Source organism: Pithys albifrons, chromosome 27 (assembly GCF_047495875.1).
Source record: "Pithys albifrons albifrons isolate INPA30051 chromosome 27, PitAlb_v1, whole genome shotgun sequence".
Lineage (NCBI taxonomy): Eukaryota > Metazoa > Chordata > Aves > Passeriformes > Thamnophilidae > Pithys > Pithys albifrons.
In genome coordinates this window covers 1866891-1887252 of record NC_092484.1, presented here as the reverse complement: position 1 = coordinate 1887252, position 20362 = coordinate 1866891, and the positions used below count along the sequence as shown (strand labels likewise).

Genomic DNA, 20362 nt, shown 5'->3' with positions numbered 1-20362 from the left:
AATCCTCCAGCACCAGCACGCTTGGTCCTTTAGTGCCACCCATCTCCAGGGCTTCCTGTGGCAAATGGCCCTGCCAGGACCCTCAGGGACCCCCCAGACCCCTCAGGGACCCCTGGCTGGACAGCAGGGCAGTGCTTCCCTCACGGTGTTCAGCTGCCAGTGGTGCTGGCGGGATGCTCAGGGACATTTGCCATGAGGTCTCACCATTGGATCAGTTCCCGTGGATCATCACCCTGCTCACATCAATGCCTGTGCCTGGATCTGTCTCCGACAGTGGCGATCCAGCTGTGAAGCTGTGCCCTCAGGGGTAGTCGTGCTCAGTTGGTGGGAGCAGCCTCTGCACCCTGGCTGTTGGCTCAGTGCTGGGTTTCACTCACGCTTTTGAGCTCAGGAAGCAAAGTGTTATCAAGTGCTTCTGAAGTGGTGGTGGCCCTCAAGCTGAGAACCAGAGCACTTCACCAGGCCTTTGTTCCCCTACAGCTTAGAGCTGTCTGGCTCTTGTCAAAGAACTAACAGCTCGCAGATGCGGTTTGTTCAATTAAAAATGTAACCTTGTCAGTGGCTTCAGAGAAATGCCTGCAAAAGATGCTGCTTTCTACCTCGCTCCCAACAGTGCATCCATGTGTTCTGTGACCAAAATAATGAGAGAGGTCAGGGGTTTGGGTCAAGGCTTGGGGTTTGGGTCAAGGCCTGGGGTTTGGGGTTAAGGTCTAGGGAGGGCTCCCCTCATTATTGAGGGCCTGCCCTGCCTCTGTTACTCTGTTTAATGCTCGCAGTGGCAACTCCCAGGCTGAGCCTCTTTGAGCAGCTGCACTTCCCTGAGCGAATGGTGAAATACTTGTCAGGAGACACCTCCATTGCCCAGTACATCGATTTCTTTGCCCACAACAACCCCATGCAACACTGAAGGCTGGGAGCAGAGTAGCTGGACAGCGACCAGGCAGAAAGGGACCTGGGAGTTTTGACTGACAGGAAGCTGAACATGAGCCAGGTGTGCCCAGGTGGCCAAGAAGGCCAATGGCATCCTGGCCTGGATCAGGAACAGTGTGGCCAGCAGGAGCAGGGAAGTGATTCTGCCCCTCTACTGAGCACTGGTGAGGCCACACCTCAAGTGCTGTGTCCAGTTCTGGACCCCCCAGTTTAGAAAGGCTATTGAGGGACTGGAGCATGTCGAGAGAAGGACAGCAAGGCTGGTGAAGGGACTGGGGAACAAGTCCTATGAGGAGCAGCTGAAGGAGCTGGGGAGGCTCAGCCTGGAGAGGAGGAGGCTCAGGCAGACCTTCTCACTCTCCACAACTCCCTGAAATGAGGTTGTAGCCAAGTGGGGGTTGGTCTCCAGCAGTAGGACAAGAGGCCACAGTCTTAAACTGTGCCAGAGAAGGTTTAGGTTGAACATCAGGAAGAAATTCTTCACAGAGAGAGTGATCAGACCTTGGAATGGGCTGCCCAAGGAGGTTGTGGAGTCACCATCCTTAGAGGTATTTAAGAAGAGACTGGATGTGGCACTCAGTGCCATGGTCCAGTAGACAAGGTGGTGTTGGGTCAAAGGTTGGACTTATGATCTCAGAGGTCTTTTCCAACCTAGTTGATTCTGTGATTCTGTCCCTGGGGCCAGTCACTGTGTGAGCAAAGGCAGCCTCACATCAGCACCTCGGAGACCTTAGTGCCTGACATGCAACATTTTGAGATTTTTCAAAGGCATTTTAAAAAGCCTGAAGGGCGTTGGAATACCAGGTGGTTCACGCTGTCCACATGTTGGCCAGTGATTAGTCATGACACTCCCGACAGCAGCAGTGGTACAATTGCTGCTCTGTCAACAAAGACAACAAATCACAAAGGGGTGAAGTGGCTTTGGCTGAATCCAGGGCTGATTTGCCTGCAAAACTGAGCTGGCCCTATGTCCTGCCCTCCTTTCTCTCCTCCACTTGTGCCCTGCCTCTTAAGCAATGCTGCTTCTTGGAAAAACTTTGCAGCCCTGAGATGAATGGCAAATTCTTTTTCCCTTGATGCAGCTCAGCCATGGGGTGTTAAGCCACAAGGGATTGTAGATATAAAAAAGTATATGTGGGTTCAAAAAGGAATGTTGACAGGAGAAAAATTCTATCAGTATCAGTAAAGGACTGACCCCTGTCTGGGAAAGGGGAGGTTTGTGTAGGGCTGTGTCCTGCCACAGGTGCAGGGTGGGCTCATGGTGAGGAGGGCACAGAGCTGCTTGGACAAGCTCTGACTGCAAAGAAACTCTGAGTTTCTGGTCAGCTGTGAATTAGGCTTTAGAGAAGCATCAGTTTTCACCAGTGCTAGATGGAGCTCTGCTACTCACAAACACCACACTGGTGTGGGCTTTCAGACAAGTGTTTATACTTCTGAAGGTGTTTGTGTCTCAGGATCCCCTGTGGCTGTCAGCTGTCCAACAAAGCTTACAGGGGCTTTTTCCAGATTCACTGAAGCAGTAAGGTCAGGGGACAGGATGGGTTGGTCAAGGTGAGTGTCTTGGCTATAGAGTTCCCTTCTTGACCTGTTCTCCTCCCTCCCTCCCTACCTCCTTCCACTTCAAGTCATCACAACCTACAAATGTAATTTATTTATAGTCAAAATACTTATCATGGTCTCTGCAGGGCTTACAAAAATGGATGCAATATCTAGAGAGGTAAATTCAGTGCAGCCCTGGGCTTGCACACTAGGGATGAGTCCCGAGAGTCAGATAATGCCCGGGCTGCCATCCCGTGTGCTGGAATCTCAGCTGGCATCACGGGGGCAGGCAGGAAGATGTGGTTTGACAGCAGTTTGAGCAGCAATGCCAAGGTTTTGCAGTCTCGCAGCCTTTGTGCTGGCACAGCTGCCACATAAACCACCCATGGGATGGCGAATCCTTTCAAAATGTCGACGTTCCGAAAAGGCCAGTGCCGGGAGCACGGGGATGTTTTTTCCCTCCCACACTCTGCTGTGTGGCAGCAGACAGAGGTCCAGCTGAGAGGACAGCGACACCACACGAAGGCTCTGTCACTGAGGCACACAGGGGCTGCTCACTGGGGTATTGTGCAGTGCCCCCCTGACCTGCTGCTTCCCCACAACCCCTCAGCTATTGTGGGATCGATCCTGCAGCCCGTGAAGCTCCTGCACTTAAAATACATGCTGGAGGCAAATATTTCTTGTGGTGTCAGTAATTAATAGCAGATGCTTGACGAGGGCTGTGCAGGTCAGCTCTGCCAGGACTTTGGACTCTGTGCCCCTGGGCCATGGTGCAGGAACACAAGTCCCTCAATGATGCAGCTGTGGGGCTTGACTTGCTCCAGCCTTGGGCCTGTCTCTGCCAGCCCTAGGCGGGGCACAGGTGCGGGTGTACCTGTGCACGTGTTCCTGGGTATCCCCACACACTCACCCCCACAAACACCCCGTCCCCACTGCCCGGAGGGCTGTGTGTGTGTCACCCCCAGCTGGCAACACCAGGAGGGAGCTAAATGAGGCAGCGCTCATGAGGAACTCATTAATTCTGGTGCCTGTCAGCCTCACAGGATGATAAAACACTGCATCCTTCTGGAGCTGTGGGATGCAGCAGCAGGACTGGGAGGCAGCAGTCTGGCCATCCCACATCCCTCCTGCAGCCAGCTCCCCATCCTGCACCCCTGTGTCCTGATATACAGCCCACATCCAGCCCACCTCCTGCCCTGGCAGATGACCTGGGAGGAGTGTGAGGGTTGTGGGGTGGATGAAGGCCACTGAACCTGTGGGTTATCAGCAGGCTTTGCGTAGGCACCATATCTACGGCAGCTGCAACCCTGCAGTGGCAGCTCTCTGGGGTTTGAAGGGTTGTGTGGGCTTGGACAGCACACAGAGCAGGGATGATGCCCTTCTTTCCAGCCCTGCACACCCAGAGGTGCCCCAGCATGGCCAGTGTGTGACTGTGCACCCGTGTGCAAGCATGTGCCAGTGCACGGGGTGCCATGTTCACGGGGCACCAGCACGTGTTGCTCCAACTGCTTGGACACGGGCAGAGGCTTTGGTGGTGCCTGGCAGCATTCCTAATGAATTCAGTGATGCCCTTCACATCAAACAGCCACAGGAGAAAGCGTTTTCAGCCCCATCTTTATTCAATGCGCCAAACACGCCGCTCCTGTGCCTCACACTCACAAACATCTTGTTCACAGCTGCAGCTTCCAAAGGACCAAGGGAGAAGGATAGTCTGTGAGGGAGGCAGGGAGTGTGCTGGGGCTGCCTATGGTCACCACCTGCTGAGCCCTCTGGACACCACTGCAGTTCTGCTCCTCTGGGGTGCCCACAGCCAGCCACACTGTGGGGACCTGCCTGTCCCCAGCCACCCTGAAGGGCCATGTGAAATGCCTCGAACAGGCTCTGGGGCTGGCGACCAAGCAGAGGGGCAGGAGGTGGATGGAGGACAAGGGGGTTCTGTCCTACTCAGAGCTGCCTCTGCACCCTCCTCCTCTTCCCTGCTCCACTTTCAGCCCAGCCCCATCCATCTTGCAAGGCTGAAACCCAATTACCGTCCCAGGGAGGGGGTGGTGCAGCGGCAGAGATGTCCATTAGCCTCGGGGATGGAGATGGAGCGATAGGAGCCCTAATGGCCTCTCCAGGAGCCCTGATGGCAGCCTAGCTGTCCCAGCTGCACAGGGTGACACCAGAGCAGTTCAGTCATGGTTTGCAGCCCTTGGCAGGGATCTCGATGCAGATTTGGAGCCGTGTGCGTGCACACGTGTGCACGTGTGGCTGTGTGTGCTTGCACGACTTAAAAGCCTCTCCAACACCCACAGGAACTGCCCCGGCCGTCTCGATTGCAAAGCAGCCCAGAGTTGTTTCCTCCCCACCTTCACTTGTCCCACTGGAAGGAGGATATTTGGCAGTGGAGCCTGTTAGGCTCTGAAGTTTAATTAACCCGTCTCCCCTCCTTTACAGACTTCCCTTCCTCTGCTCAAATGCCACAAATGATCCTATGCAGATGCTAATCTGCAGAAGGAAAAAAAAAGATTCCACATTTAATTGCAGCACATAAAGATATTACAGGTCATTAAAACACCATGAATATGGAAATAAAATCCACAGGCATCCATGCAGATAATGGCAGGGAAAAGGGAGCCGCAGGTGAAGCTGAAAGGTGGAAAGGTCAAATCCATCTGGATACATCATTAACCCCCTGCTCCAGGCAATCTCCAGGGGCCAGGGAGGGGGATCTCCGGAGTTTTGGGTGTTCTGGCCTTGCCCCGTGGGAGCAGCAGCAAGGGGAGGGTTGTGCTGCCCGGGAGGTGGCCGAGCAGCGAGGGCTGGTCCCCGCTACAGGCTCTGGGGATCGGCCCCCAAAGGTGCCTGGAGTCCTCTGCCAAGCCTGGTCTGTGGCTTGGACAGCCACGGGACCCGACAGCACAGGGAGCCATGCCAGGATGGTTTCGCTCTTCAGGGGCTCCTTCCCACCTCGGGGCGGCTGTGGGGCCGCGCTCGGCCCCCTGTGTGCCTGGGGCTCGTCACCAGCGTGATCCCAACACCTCATCTCTCCTCCGCTCGGGCTCCCTCCCGCTGCGCACGCTGCCGGCTTGACACTGACGTGAGCTGCTAAGCGGAAAAAATTAATAGAGGCCTCGCTAATTGGAGCTGAGACACGAGGAAAGGGAGACAGAGCTGCTCAGGGCGCTCCCGCCCGGAGGGCTGGCTGGCTCTGACACCCCATGGTTCAGCTGGGGAAGGGGATGCGGTGGCGTGGAGTGGCGAGTGGTGTTGGTGTCAGTGGCCAGGGTGGCAGGAGCCACGGCCATCTGGACTTGAAGGCGGTTGGCTATGTCGAGGGTGCCGCCGTGCTGCTTTGCCTCTGTCCTTGCAGCCTTTAGGACATCCCTAAGGAGCAGCAGCCCCTGGCATTCGGACCCTGCCAGCTGCTGCTGCTGCCTGATGGGAGGGCGTGGCGAGGAGGACACGGTGCTGCTGGGACACCTCCGGACCCTCGGGACACCCAGCACGGCCCCTCGCTGGGCTGTCAACCCCTCCCTGCTCTCCCAGCATTGGCTTTTGCCTCCAGGGAAAGAGCGAGGAGAAGAAAAGCAGATTAGAGTTATCACTGCATCTCCACGCTGAACTGAGAGCTAAATGTCAGATCTCATCTGACAGAGCTCCGAAGGGGAGATGAGGAGTCTCGGCGCCCCCCTCGCCGCGGGGAGCACCTATGGGGGCCGCAGGCAGCGGGGCTGGAGGCTGGGCACCAACATTCTCCCGGGAGCAGAGAGGGGAGACGGCCGGCTCGGGGTCCCGCTGCCTCGTCTTGCTGGCAGAATCCCAACAGCAGCCCTAGAAACTTTCGTCCTCCTGTTCCCATGGAAACGAGGAATTTGCTTCTCCCCAAAGTTGAGCCGTGTGCCTGCGCTCTCTGCCCAAGCCCAGCCACTATGTCAGAGTCCCACGGGACGACGGTTTGGTAGAAGCTGCTGGTCCCGCTGGTTCTGTGCTTTTGGCTGTGTCTGTGGAGCAAGAGCCCGGCTGCGGAGCTGGGGGGCAGCACAGACCCCTGCGTGTTGCAGTGCCAGCCCGGGATGGCCTGATGGGTGGAGAAGGGCCGAGGAGGAGGATCGTCGCCTGCCCCCGTCATCCTCCACAGCTCTGCCAGGGAAAATGAGCAGCCTGCTGGGAAAATAACCCGGCAAAGTGACCAGAGAGTCCTCACTCCGGCCCCAGCCGTCGCGCAGCGTGAGCCCCGGTGACTGATGGCCAGATAGCGGGAGCCAGCTCCACTTTTGGCTCCAACTGGGAATGACACTTGGGGAACGATTTGAGACCGTTCATCAGCAATCAGAGCGTTTTAGCGCTCTGTGCACCTCTGGTAGGAAGATTATGTCCTGTGCTGAAAGGAAAAGCTTTCCCATCCCACCAGCCCCCGGAAGCGCCGCAGCAGTGGCTGGCAGGGGCCGTGTCCCTCGTGCAGGGGTGGGGCCACTCACCCTGCAGCCAGTGGTCTCTGCCAGCAGAAGCCGGGGGGCTGCCCCGACCTCCTGTGGACTGCCAGGAATGGGCACTGGGCACCAGCCCTGCGGCCACTGAAATCCTGGGGGCTGAGCTCCAGGAGCTTTTCCATGGGATAAATGTGGAGGAGTCAGGTTTAGACAACAATGACTAAAACTAAGCTTCGGCAAAAATTAACTCCAAAGAGAGGAATGTTCCAGGCACTGCCATTCACTATCAGTAAAAATAAACTTGCAGGTTAAACAGAGCCTTCTCCTATTGGGTGCTCATGTGCCAGATCTGAGAGCTTCCTCCTGCCCAAAAGGTTAAAAGCATAAAATCACCGAGGCCCAGTTCTGCCCTGCTCTGTTAAACATCATCCCCAGGGCTGGGATGGGGTTGTCAAGGCCACTCAGCACTCAGGGCTGCATCGTGGCTGGGATCACCTCGTTAGCAGCGAGGCTGGAATCCAGCGGGCACTCATTCCACATCTGGGAGCTGGAGGGAGCTGGAAGCATCGGGTGGTGTTTGAGGCTCACTGGAGATCCGTCAGGGCTCCTCCCTGCACCACAGCCCTTCTCCTGGGGCCAGCTCCTTCCCTCTGTCTGCCACTTGAGCCAGGGTTTTAATTAGTGTTCCTCTGTATATTCAGAAAGCAGGAGCTTGAAATGGAAATGTACAGGTGTCCCCTTGATCCAGTTTCCATGGTTGCCACATCGAGGTGGGGGCTACAGCTTTTTTTTATATTTAATAATTTTATTACAGTGGCTTCAATCCACTGGCAAAGAAGGGAAGGGGGAGAGTGTGGGGGAATAAAAAATGCTGGATGAAAAGGCCATGTTCCTGTGGCTGGGCTTATTTGCTGTAATTTTTCTCCTATTAGCAAGCACTGGTTTCCAAGATGCTTGAAGTCCAAGAGCTCACTAACAAGATCCCAGCTCTTGCTGGCATGGGGGGAACAGCCCAGGCAGCCACGCTGGAGTCACACAAATGCCCGTGAGGCCACGCTGGAGGCCAAGGGAGAGGAGCAGGATGTCACCATTGGATTATTTAGTCCCAACCCTGCCTGTGCAAGCAGGCAAAATCCTCTTTGTTTACCCAGGGAGCGAGCTGAGGGTTGGGGGTACAGTTTTTGTGCAATGGGCATTAAAAATAACACAGAAACAGCATGGGCCCAGGAAACATCCTCTCTCCTTGTGCTGCACTGTGCAGCTCAGCTTGCCAAGTGCGTGGAAGAAATCCCCTCTCCTCGTCGCGCTGGCAACGTCCCGCGCAGTGGAACGCAAACACACACGCCGAGCCACGGACCTATTAGTCACCGGTAAATGTTCTTTTCTCTCCCAATTTGTTTCCCTTAAGCTTGATGTTTGCCTTTCCTGCTGCCCCGGCTGCAAACAAAGCTAGGAATCTAAGCTGCATGGTGCAATTAAAGCACAGGACATAGGATGCCCTGGGGAAGGAGGCAGCAATCGCTGGGCTCTGCTCACACACCCTCATGGCCTTGTCTTGTGCCGTGGAGAGTGGTGATGGTGCGAGGAGGCAGGACAGGAGCAGGCTGAGCCCAGATGAGCTCTACAATAAAGGTCTTCCTGTTGTTCATGGCTTCACCAGATCCAGCACCTGGAGGATGGGCTGCGATGCATCCACTCTTGAAACAAGATAAATTTTCCAGGTTGTGAGGATCATTAAACACACAGAGCAGTTCTGAGGTGAGGAAGAGACCAGGTCTGCTCCCAGTGCCTCTTCACTGATATTAAATGTCCGTCCTGTCTGGGCAGGGTTGTTCCTGTCCCTGCACAGGATCCTCCAGCCCCCACGGCCAGAGGGACATGCTGACAGCTGCTCCCTGCACCTTTTCCCATGATTTTCCTTTGGGATGGTCCTGAGGACATGGCTTCCATCCCCAGAACCTGGAGCTGTCATGCTGGGGCATGTCCTGAGGAGAACCCAAGGACAGTCTGGCCATTGGTGTCCTGTTCCCAGCCAGGCCAGTGTGGTGCTCAGGGCAGCATCCAGCTCTGATGTGGGCCAACACCAACCAGGGCTGTGGAACATGGGCTCAGGCCACCACCTGAGCAGGTGCATTGTTGTTGCTACAACTGCCGCCAAAAACGTTGATGACAAAGATGAAGATGCCACCGACAGAGACACCGACAATGACAACGCCGACAACAAAGACAATGATGATAATGAGGACAACAACGATGATGACGACGTCGTCAATGAAGATGACAATTATGATGACATCAATGATGACGAGGACAAAGAGAACAAGGAAGATGACAAAGACAACAATGACGATGAAAAGGACCATGACAATGACATTGAGGACGATGAAGATGACGTACAACCTCAACAAAGACGATGATGATGAAAACGACGACAATGACAATGATGATGAAGACAACGACATCGATGAAGAAAATACAAAGACGATGATGAAGACAACAACAACGACGTTGACAACAATGAAGACGATGATGGTGACGACACTGATGATGACGATGATGATGTCAAGGTGCGATAGCAGGCGGTGAGCCAGCACAGTGCCCAGGCATAGCTGGGCGCTGCCACAGAAGTGTCACACCACCAGCAGGCTGAGTCCCTTGGCAAGACAGGACCAGCCAGCCCCACCAGCACCAAACCACTGGCATAGCAGCTGCAGCCAGCCATGCCCCAGACGAACCCTGCAGCCAGTGCCCGTGTGGGATGTTCTGGAGAAAGGGAGTTGCCCACAGAGCAGGGCTGAGCCCACCAGAGGACAGGGGCCCGCTGTGCTCATCTGCCTCAGAGGTGCCAGAAACTCTGGCACCCCCCACGGCCCGTCTCCCCACTGCTGGGGTCCAGCCCGACAGTCACCCCACGCAGAGGCAGCCCCAGCCTTGGAAATAGATAGTAACAAGTGAGCGCAGGCAGCAGAAGTAGCAAAGCATATGGTAGGTGTTGGAGTTTATTCCTGTCGGTGAGTGTCAGCAGCGACAGACGGCTGGGGGTGGCGAAGCGAGAGATTTTGGTAGGCACCCGTGCAACACCACCCCACGGATGCTACAGCTGCAGCAAGAGTGGGGACCCTGCCACCCCCCACCGTGTGCCATCAGCAGGGCACTTACATGTGCAGGGCATGGTGCTGCGGTGCTCCCCTGGCGCTGGTGAGGCCAGCTCAGGGCTGTCTGAGCCACCTCCCTGCTCCCCAGGAGCATTTGGCATCAGTGGTGACCAAAGCTGAGGCGCTCCCAGCCTCCCCACACTGAGCAAAACCACAATGCATTTGGCTGCTCCCAGACGAGCAGAGCCTCATGAACTCCATCCTTCCCAGCTGAAGGTCACCTGCCCGATCTGGAGGATGATCTGAGAGTGTGAACTGCTCCACAGCCATGGCTGTGCCTGGCGTGTGCCCGTGCAGGCAGCGAACCTGCTGCCACCAAGGAGCAGTGCCCTCAAGTGCTGCCCACTCAGCCCAGCCTGGCCCTGTGGCACCTGGGGGCTTTCATTGAATCAGCCCGAAGGCGAGACCTGCTCCCCCCACCCAACACCTCTGCCAGGACATGAAGCAGGCAGGCAGCCAGCAGGGTGGGAGGGAACAGATTGTCCACAAAAAAGCGCGTCAGCTCCCAGCTGGCAGCTCGGAGCAGGATCTCCTACAGGTTTATACCCCATTTTCCTGAGTCCACTGGGAGGGTTTGAGGCTGTTTAAGGACTCTTTGCCAGCATCCTCTTTGGGTTCCTCCACTCCCCTGGCAGCATCATGGTGATGGGGGACTGGGAGAGGTGAGCCCCCACCCCAGAAGAGGTTGCCAGCAGGACTGTACTGCCTGTGGAGCTCCGAACAGCTGCTGATGCAGGCTTGGGTACTGGCCATGGGCTTGGTCCACTTGAACATCCCACCCTGCCCAGACTGGGCAAGGGACTGCCCCAGGAAGTGCCAGAGCCTGCATGCATCCTCCCCTGTTACAGGTGAAGCAAACACTCGCCAAGCAGCAGCTCACCTGCAGCTCCTGCCCTGGCTAATTGCAGTGTTCTCACTTCACACCGATGTGCTTGATAAGATTAGTGATTACGGAAACCTCATAATAACAATTGGACTGAGTCGGGAGCCGTGTGAGGGAGCTTGGACAAAGCTACAAATGGGAATTAATTAAAACCTGGCAGGGAGAGATTGGAGGGTTTGAATCTATATTTTTATGCATTTCTCAGTGCAGCCTCTGGCTCTGTCATGGGTGTGAAGGTCCTGAGGGCTTCACCACAGTGAAGATGCGCTCACTGCTGCCTGGGCTGTCACAAGGCTTGGATCAGGGATGTCGCTGGTTGGGCCCTGGTCTTGGATCCTGATGTTGCCCTGGCATGGATTAGTGTGGCTGAAGCTTTGCTGGAGCTCCCTGCCCTCCCTGCTCTCTGCCTGGCAGCTGCTGTTATCTTTATTGCCATGGCAATGCCAGCCTGGCTCCCATGGCGTGTCCGTGTGAGCCTCTGCTGGCAGACTGGCCGTGATGACAGATGTGGTCCCACACTGGGCTGGGGCCCTGCTCCCACCATGGCCCACCAAGCTCAACAACCCCAGCACAGGCAGGGTGTTAGGACAGCTCCAAAGAGCTGTGGGAATGGAGATGGAGACGTCCTCTCTCCCAGGGTTTTGGAGTCTGAGTGGGAAGCAGAAGTAAAATAGGGAGTTCTGCACCCAAAGCATCTCCCAGCCTTGCCCCACGATGGGTTCAGCCAGGTGCCCTCCCCTGCAGCAGAACCCCCATGCAGCACAGCCCCCTTGGGCTCAGCCAGAGCCCCCCTGCAGTGGTACTGGCCTGTGGCCCCAAATGCCATATCGATCGGTGCCTGGCTGCACTGATATTAAAGTGTTTGCCAGCAGCTGCTGGCGTTCAACAAATCCTCCTGTCAGCTTGTTTATGCCATTTTTTTTCCCTCCCACCTTGATGCTTTGGGAATTTTGCAAACATTTTAAAGGCAGCATTTCAAACTCCAGCAGGCAGCTAGCAAGGGGCAGGTTGCTGGAAATGGAGAGGAGAGGCAGGAGAGATTCCCTCACTCTCATCCATCCTTGCAACCACATGCTCCCTGCATTCCCCTGGCCCAGTTCCACACTCTCTGTACACCCACCCTGGCCCCAGCCCTGAGCCAAGGCTGGCCCCAGGGGCTTGAATTAATGGGAAGGGGAGTCCAAGGTGGTGCTATGTGTCTGCTCGCTGCTTTTCCCTGGCTACGGAGGCAAAGTCTGGGCCCAGGTGCTTGTTGGATTGCCAGCCTCAAAGCAGGAGAGCAAAGTGCAAATGGAAAAGCAACACAGGGCGTGTGTGCCCCGGGGCTGACAGCGCTGGGCAGCTCTGCCTGCTCTGTGTACACCCTGCAGGCTGCTGCCACGGCACTGGCTTTCATCAAAGTGCCAAGTGCTGTGAGGGTGACAAGGAGCCGCAGGGCATCTGCTCCCGGCAGACTCCTGGGACGCCAGCCCGGGGGTTTCCGTGTCCCCTGGAGGAGCACGGACTGCAGAGTGCCTGGGTACACAGCCCCAGGGAGAGCGCAGGGGGGTCGCTCTTCACTGAGATTTGACTCTCGCCTGATGTGACTATAAGAGACTGTGGGATTCAATTAAGTTCTGCTTTCCTTCCAGTAACAGTGGGAGTCTCTCCTCTCTGCTTTAAGGCAGACACGCTGCCATGGAAGACAAATGCTTGCAATAAAGCGCTGAAGCGCGGTGCCGGGGGAGGCCGATGCTTCCTGCAGCCGGCAGTGCCCGGGGCGCGCCCACCACTTCCCTGAGCCCTCGCTGCGCCCCTGCACTCCCGGTCCCCCATCAGCGCGTCCCACCGGCCCGGCCCAGGTGCCCAGAACCAGGTGGTGAAGTAGCCACAGGCACTCGGCAGGCTCCGGCGCAGGACCCGCAGGACCACCCCCTTCCCAGCGTGGAGGGCCCCCGCCCCGCGTGGTCTCCCCCGCCGCCGGCCGAACGTTGCCAGGCAACGGGAAGATGCTTTTCTGACCGAAACGATAAATCGGCAGCCAGGTCGGGGGTGGGGAGGGGGAAATGGCTGGCCTGGGGCTGCCCGGAGGAGCACACGAGGCTCCCCCACCCCTAAAGGCACACAAAATTCCGGAGAGGAAAAGCAGCCGTTGCAGCCCTGCTCAGCCAAAAGCTGCTCCAAACCACTGCCAAGGACCCCCGAGCATCGGCCAAGGACGGTGCTTGACCTCAGAACCCTCTGCCTGGCTGAGGGATAGGGCCAGGGTGTCCCCTGGCAGGGACAGCCCTGCTGGCCTCCTCACTGTGGAACCCTCCCGGGGAGCCCTGGCCCTGCCTACGCCCTGGTTGAGACTGAGCTGCTAATTTGCCCTTCCCCTCCCTTGCCAGCCATCACGCCGTGGCTAAATGAGCTCCAGGCAATTTTCTCAGAAGTTGACTCCTCTGCGCTGTGGGAACACAGGACTAAAAATAGCCAAGGCTTGTGTGTGCCTCTCGCCCAGGTGAGCCTCACTCCAGAGATAAGGGCAAAGGAAGCGGCGGGTGCCACCAGCTCCTCCACATCCAGCCATCTCACCTGCTCTGCCTCAGTTTCCTGCGCGGATGGTGCACCGCAGCTGTGGCAGCCTGGGGATCCCCTGACCAGAGGAATCTTGGAGCTCAGATGTCCCTTGGCATCAGCAGCAACAGGCAGAGCCACCCTTGGGCTCAGGCCTGTGATGGCTGCGCTTTACCTGGGCATCCCCTGATCCAAGAGGCTGTGTTGTGGAATGGGGCTGTATCCCCCTGCTCCCGCCTCCTCCAGCTTACAGTTCAGAGGCTCCTCTCAGCCTGACCCAGCCCTCTCAAGTCCAGTGAAGCAGCCACATTTCCTTCCCACAGTGACTCAATTACAAATTCAGAGTTAAATCTTCCCCCGCAAGACACCCCTCTCCACTCCTCTGGCTGCTTCAAGCACTTTGAATGTTGAACACCTTCCAGGGATTTTCTTGTGCTCAGACTGACCCCATCCACTCTACTTCAGACTAACTTAATCAGCCTCATTTCGTTACTAACTGCTGCAGCTTTGCACCTCTAGAAAAAGCACTACTTAAATTATTGACACCTGCCACGCTGCTTTCTCCACCTCTGTGGGGGCCAGAGGACAGAAAGTAGATCTGTTCCCACCCAGCTTCTACAGCTAAAAATGTCAAATTATCAGAATGGTGGAAATTAGAAAAATGGCATTTAGGTAATAGAAAAACATTCCTCTTCAGCAGCATCTGGCTAAAAGCAGAATTGGAAGTGACAGGTGGGGAGAAAATAGAGTATCCTGAATGCTGACATCCGGGTGGGGGGGCCCTTGGCAGTGGCTCATGTGACACTTGTCTCTCACGGCTGACCCGTCCCGCAGTGCTGCGGGACAGGCTCAGCGGGGCAGGCACCGGCGGGTTGGATTTCACACCCAAACGCTGCACAAAACCATCGTCATCTTCTTCATCAGCAGCAGTGCCTAGAAGGGTTGCAAGGAGCCAGGCTGGGGAAGCAGGTGAGGGGGAATAAGGACACTCACCAAGTGTGGGATGGGGCTCTCCCTCACCAGAGTCCTGAAGGGACTGCCCTGGCTCAAGACAGCCCTGGATCCACCCCCAAGCAGAAACAGCACCTTTCTCCATGTACCCACTTCTCCCCAAGAGATTCCTTCGCAACTCACTCCACGACTGGTCGGCAGCACCAGCAAAGAGCTTTGGAAAGACCTTGTGCCCCTGCAAGGCTGTTTGGAAAGGGGAGCAGCACCACAAGAGCAGTGCTGCCCCATGTCTGGACAGTGCTGAGGTCCCAGGATTGCTTCGCTCCTCCACCACGCAGGGAGCCAGAAGGGATGATAATGGGAAATGCCTTGGGGAAAGCAGGAGCCACGGCCACACCTGTATTTGTTTTAGAAATTACTTTATTGCACTAAAAAGAGGAAATCATCTGTAAAGAAACATTCCATTCAGGTATTAATATATTTTTCACTCCAAAAATGCATCATTAAATCCAGACACAGAAATATCAAAGCAGGAACAATAGAAAATATCTCCAGTGGAAGAGAGACCCATCCAGGCAACCCTGGCTCCCACACTGCCAGCCCAGCACGGAGCAGGGCTCCCAGCAGCACATCCTGGGGCTCACTGCACAGCCACACACCAGACTGTGGCAAGACAGCCCTTGAACAAGGTGGGGCAGGACAACAGCCCCCAGGCGCTTGGGTCTCCCTTCAGGACCAGCCCCAACCCAAGGAGCAGCCCAGGCCTCTGCTCTCAGCATCCCCCTTTGCCAAACCCAAAGGCACGCGGCTCTTCTATGAGGGATGTCACCCCCCAGAACTCTCAGAGCACCAGAATTTTTGCCCAGCACCCATTCCCCCTCCCCTCGCAGCCCACCCCAGCAGCACCCAGGTCCCCCCAGCTCCTCACAGGTGTAGCACCCTGGGGAGCACTGCTGGGGCGTGCAGGGGGCTGCCAGGCAGCAGCCAGCCAGGCAGGATCCCCTTCCCACCTCAGATCTGCTCGGGGGCAGGATGTTCACCCCGCACCCAGAGACATGGCCTATCTCCCTGCCACACCCTCCACAGAGTCCCCATCTGCCCCCAGGATGAGCCTGGGTCCTTGTGGGCCAGGGAACATCTTGGGGAGTGTTAGGAAGGTTCAGGTGGGAAAATCCCTGTGAAGGAGAGACATGTCTGCTCCTTTTGTCCTGCATGGTTTATTGTCAGCCACAAGCTCAACAAACAGCCACGACCACCCCAAATCCCAAATCCCAAATCCCCCCGACATGCAAACACGGCAGGATCAGAACCATGCCTCGCATACCTGAAACGTATTTACAGACAAAAGTAAAACACTGCAAAAGATCAGCCTCGGATATAAATAGCCAACACTGAGATCTGCCATCTGCTGCAAAGGACAAAGAAGGAACATCGACTGCCAACACAGAGGTTAACACAGAGGGACACGTGTGTGCGTGTGTGTCCACGCGTGTCGCAACAGGCGGGGATGGGAGCGCTGCGAATCCTGCTCCCTGCACAGAAACATGCAGAGCCCAACACGATGGGTGACACCACACCAAACAACACTGCAACGTATTTTATCTACCCACAGAAATGTCCCAGCTGGCATCCTCCCCACTCCCGCTCTCTCAGGCCAGTCAGCTGGGATGGCAGGGAAGGATGGAAAGGGTTGGGAGCACCTTGCTCCCTTCCAAAGGGAAGATGAGAGCCAGACTAGTCCCTTTGGGGAGCCTGATCATGCTGGGCACAGGAGCTCGGTGGCCCCACAGGGCACATCCCTCTTGCCCAGTGGGTGCAGCCACTCACAATACTCTGAGCCACCACAGGCAAGGGAGGGCAGAGGGTTGTGGAGCCTCAGCCTGTTCCCCTACCCAGCCTCATCTGGGATGGTCCCAGCACTCAGGGAGGGCTACTCCTGTTGCCTCAGCTTTTGTCATCAAGCATGTCTGTTGGGACACTGACTGGGAGCACCTGTCTGCCCAAAGAGAGGGATGCCAGCCCCTGGCATCTCCCTCCTGCAGGTGGGGGACAGGCACAGGCAGTCTCCTGGATTTGTGCAAACCCAAATCCCCTGAAGCTCTGTGAGCAGTTTTCTCCAGAGAGTCAGCACTGGGGGACAGTGCTGGGCTGGGCAGGGAGGGCAGCCCGGGAGGCTGCAGGTGTCAGACCAAGCTGACTTGTGCATCTGTGAAGCCCCGGAGGGCTGGGAGGAGTCCAGCAAAGGCTCAAAAGCCACAAACCTGACTCATCTCTCAGGGTAACCACCCTTGGCCCACTCTCAGGTCACCTCTGCAGTATTTTCTTTGCAGTTTGCAAGACTGGAAATTTGTCTTTTAAATTAAAGCTGAGATCGATGCTGTCACCTGACTCCAGGTGCTGGGGCTTTGAGAGGTGGCAGTAAGTGTGCTACAAAGATATACCCACCTCCAACCTACATGGCAGCCAGCTGGAGACCACAGGCACAGGGAGAGAATAGATCAGCAGGTGTTTCCACCGCTCGTGGTGGGGACTGGGCAAGAGGCTCCCCATTTCCTGCTGGGCTCCAGAAGATGCAGCCCCAGGCAGGAGTAGGGAGGATGCTGGGGTAGAGGCTGTGGCTGCCAGCCCTGCCTGCCCTGCTACAGAAGGGCTGGTGCTGGCAGACCCCCACAGCAGTGTCGTTCCTGGGGACCCCCATGCTCTGACACAGCCCTGTCCCTCTTCAGGAGGCCCTCCCAAGCCCTCCTCCAGGAGGGCTGGGGGACAGAGCCAGTCTACCCCCCTCACCCGGGCCCCACAGGTGGGTGGGTTCCCTCCGGGGCTGGCAGCAGGTGCCTACAGGCAGGACAGGAGGGCGGTGAGAGGCACCTCCTTCTCCCCCAGCAGCGTGTCCCGCTTAAGGCTGCTGCCCTTGTTGACCACCTTGAGCTTCAGGGACATCTTCCTGACGTGGCCGGGGCCCAGCCCATCGAAGAAGAAGTCCTCGTTGAAGATGGGGTTGCGGCTGTTCTTGACAATGGTGCTGCGCTGCTTCTGCAGCTTCCCAGGGTTGAGGCACAGCGAGACGCAGCAGTTGATGCTGCGCAAGTCGACGAGGGCATCGTAGAGGTCCTCGGCGGAGACGAGACGGACACGCAGCCGGGCGTTGGACGGGTCGTAGTCGGCAGCCAGGCGCAGACTCCCGCCCCGGCTCAGCCGCAGGCTGTGCTCCCGGTTCCGGTCCCGGTCCCGGCCCGCCGGCAGGTCCAAGGGCAGCAGGGCTGTTGGCGGATGCGCCCCGGCCGGGGCACTCCTGGCACGGCGCTGAGCACTGGGGCTGGTGTCGGCTGAGCTGTCGTCGGTAGACAGGGAGCTGTTGCGGGCCACCGAGTGCTTCAGCTTGATGACTTTGGACTGGCTCTCCTGGCTAAAGAGCTTCAGCAGCGAGACGGAGCGGGAGAGCAGTGGGGAGCCGAAGGGCGAGGACTCGGCTGAGGAGCAGGTGTCGCTCTCACCGCCGCTGAAGTAGCGGCCAGGATGCATGAGGGCTGCGCCCAGGTCGGAAGGTGTTCGGGGGCTGCTCTCGCCGTTGAGCTTGGCTCTGCGCTGGGCACTGGGCGAGGTGACGGGCGAGGGGCAGAGGCTGCTGTGCTCGCTGTGGAAGAGCGATTCTTTGCGCCGCGTGTGGGGGCTCTCCATCAGCGTGGCAAAGCCATAGGAGGTCTGTGCCTTGGGCACATAGGGCAGCGACATGGCCGTCTGTGCTTGTGGGTCTGCGTTGGTGCCGCAGCTCCCCTCGGCCGTCCAATCTTCGGCGGTCTCGATCTGGATGATGTGCCGGCCGGCGGCTCGGGACCGGGAGCGGGAGCGGCTGGACGGGCGGGGGCTGCGCGGGGTCTTGCGCCCGGCCAGGTCCTGCTCTGAGACTGAGGGACCCAGAGCAGCCGCTGCCGGGAGCTCGGAACCCTCGGCTTCCGCGGGCGCCGCGCTCAGCTTGGGCGGGATGAAGAAGTCGGGGATCTTGTCGGGGGTAAGGACGTTGCTATAGCGGGACCCCCGCGGGGATTCCTCCGGCCCCGCGCCCCGGGACCCACCGTTCTCCGCCACCCCTCGCAGTCGCTCCAGGAGCCACATCTTGATGCCGCGTGCGGGGCTGCAAGAGACCTGAGGGGCAACGCTGTCACCGGGTGCCGGGAACGCGCAGGGGCGGGATAGAGTCGGGAGCTCCGGGAGCCACCAGGGGCAGCGAGAGACCCGCACCAGGCAGCCCTGGGGGACCGGATAAGGACGGGAAGTAACTGGCCGCGTCGAGGAACACGGGGACCCGCCAACCCGGGAAGGCGCAGGAAGAAACCGGACGCGCAGAGCGGAGCTCGGGGACCCGGGGGACGGGGACCCGGTGGCGCCGCTCGATGCGATGGGACGGGACAGACGCGACGCGACGCGACACCTGGACCGACCGACCGACCGGCGCCGCCGCGAGCGGGACGTTGCCGGGAACCGCCGCACCTGTAGCGCAGCCGCCGCCGCCACCGCAGCCCGGGCGGGGCGGACGCGGACGCGCTTTTATACGGCGGTGGCGGCTCCGCTCCCCGTCCGCGCCGCCGCCGTAATCTTCCGAGTGCGGCGCCCCCACATTTCCGCGCGCCGCGCTAGGCTGGACTTGCGACCGGGTCCGGGATCGAGCGGCCCCGGGATGCTGATGGCCCCTGACCCCGGGACACCTGGCCGTCCGCCCACGGGAATGTCGGGGTTGGGATGGAGCCGGGAGCAGGATCGGGACGGCGACAGCTTCGTGGCCCCTTGACGGCGTCGCCGGTCCGGAGCGCGGCTGGGACCGGTGCCGAGGCCGTCATTCTCCTCTGGGAGCAGCCGCTCCCTGTTTCGAGCTCTTGTCCTCAAGGTGCTGAAGCAGCGTCTCGGGGCTTAGGGGTCGCGGAGAGTGGTTTAACATCGCGCTGGAGGAGCTGGGGGGACAGGGCCACGTGTCACACGTATCCCCCACCATGTCACACGGCCCTGGCGGGATGCGGTGGTAGCTGGGGACACTGGGGCAAAACGTCAGGAGGATCCATGGACCATCACCGCAAGCCCCGGTGCTACGCGGGAAAGGGAGACTCAACCAGGTGATTGGCCCGAGCCCCAGTCCCGCAGGGATTGACAGCCTTGGGGACAGGGATGCACTGAGCAGGACAGTGGCACGGAAGGGGCCAGCAGCTGTTTCTTCCTAGTGCAAGGTGCAAGGTTAGGCATGATGGCGAGGAAGGAGAGCCTGGAGTGGTGAGTGCCTTCCATGGGGGCTGCTGCGGGAGGCCTTGGCTCCCTCTGCACTCCCTCTTGTAGCCAGTAAAAAGAGGCATCCGGTCGTGCCCAGCCACATCGAGGGCTGGGATGTCTCAGGGACAGTGGCAGGGAAGCAGAACGGTGATGTCCTGGCTGAACTCAGAGCTCTGCACTGCAGGGTGCTGAGCTGGGTCCTGCGCAGGGGGAGAGGGCAGATGGAACCTGCAGGAGGAGGACGAGGCTCACGGAAGGGGCGGTTGGTGAATAAAAGGACGATGTTTGCTTTTTCTCCACCCTGCAAACCGGTGAGTAAACAAGGTGCAGAAATGGTTGAGTTCCCTTGAGACAACAAAGAGCGCTGGAGCTGGGCCAGCTCTGCCAGCGCTACTCAAGGCCAGTGCCTGCGGGCCACGGAGAGGAGAAGGATGTTGGGAGCTGCCTGGATGCAGAGTGGAAGGGCTGGGGACTGGCAGGGCTGGGGATGCTGGCAGAGGCTGGCCGGGCTGGGGATGTAGCTGGTGGAGCCAGCAGCGTGCTACCACCTGCTGGAAGCTAGGAAGGAGAAAGTACTGCTATGGAAAGGGGCTTGTGCCAGAGTGCCCTGGAAAACCAAACTGAGAAGTGTCTGTTGCTGGCACATTTGAGACAGGTAGAGGGATGATTGATTGGCGAGATCCCCAAGACTCTGG

The 20362-nt window shown here is 58.1% G+C and overlaps 1 protein-coding gene across 1 annotated transcript; it reads right to left on the bottom strand.

The window, feature by feature from the left end:
* Positions 1-14831: 14831 nt before the first annotated feature.
* On the bottom strand, positions 14832-18623 carry C2CD4C (C2 calcium dependent domain containing 4C). Its single transcript, XM_071578039.1, has one exon. It carries the CDS (start codon positions 18522-18524, stop codon positions 17247-17249), a length of 1278 nt encoding a protein of 425 aa, XP_071434140.1. The 5' UTR covers positions 18525-18623; the 3' UTR covers positions 14832-17246.
* Positions 18624-20362: the final 1739 nt, after the last annotated feature.

Coding starts and splice junctions, on each gene's coding strand:
- C2CD4C (XM_071578039.1), bottom strand. CDS start 18,524: ATGTGGCTCCTGGAGCGACTGCGAGGGGTGGCGGAGAACGGTGGGTCC.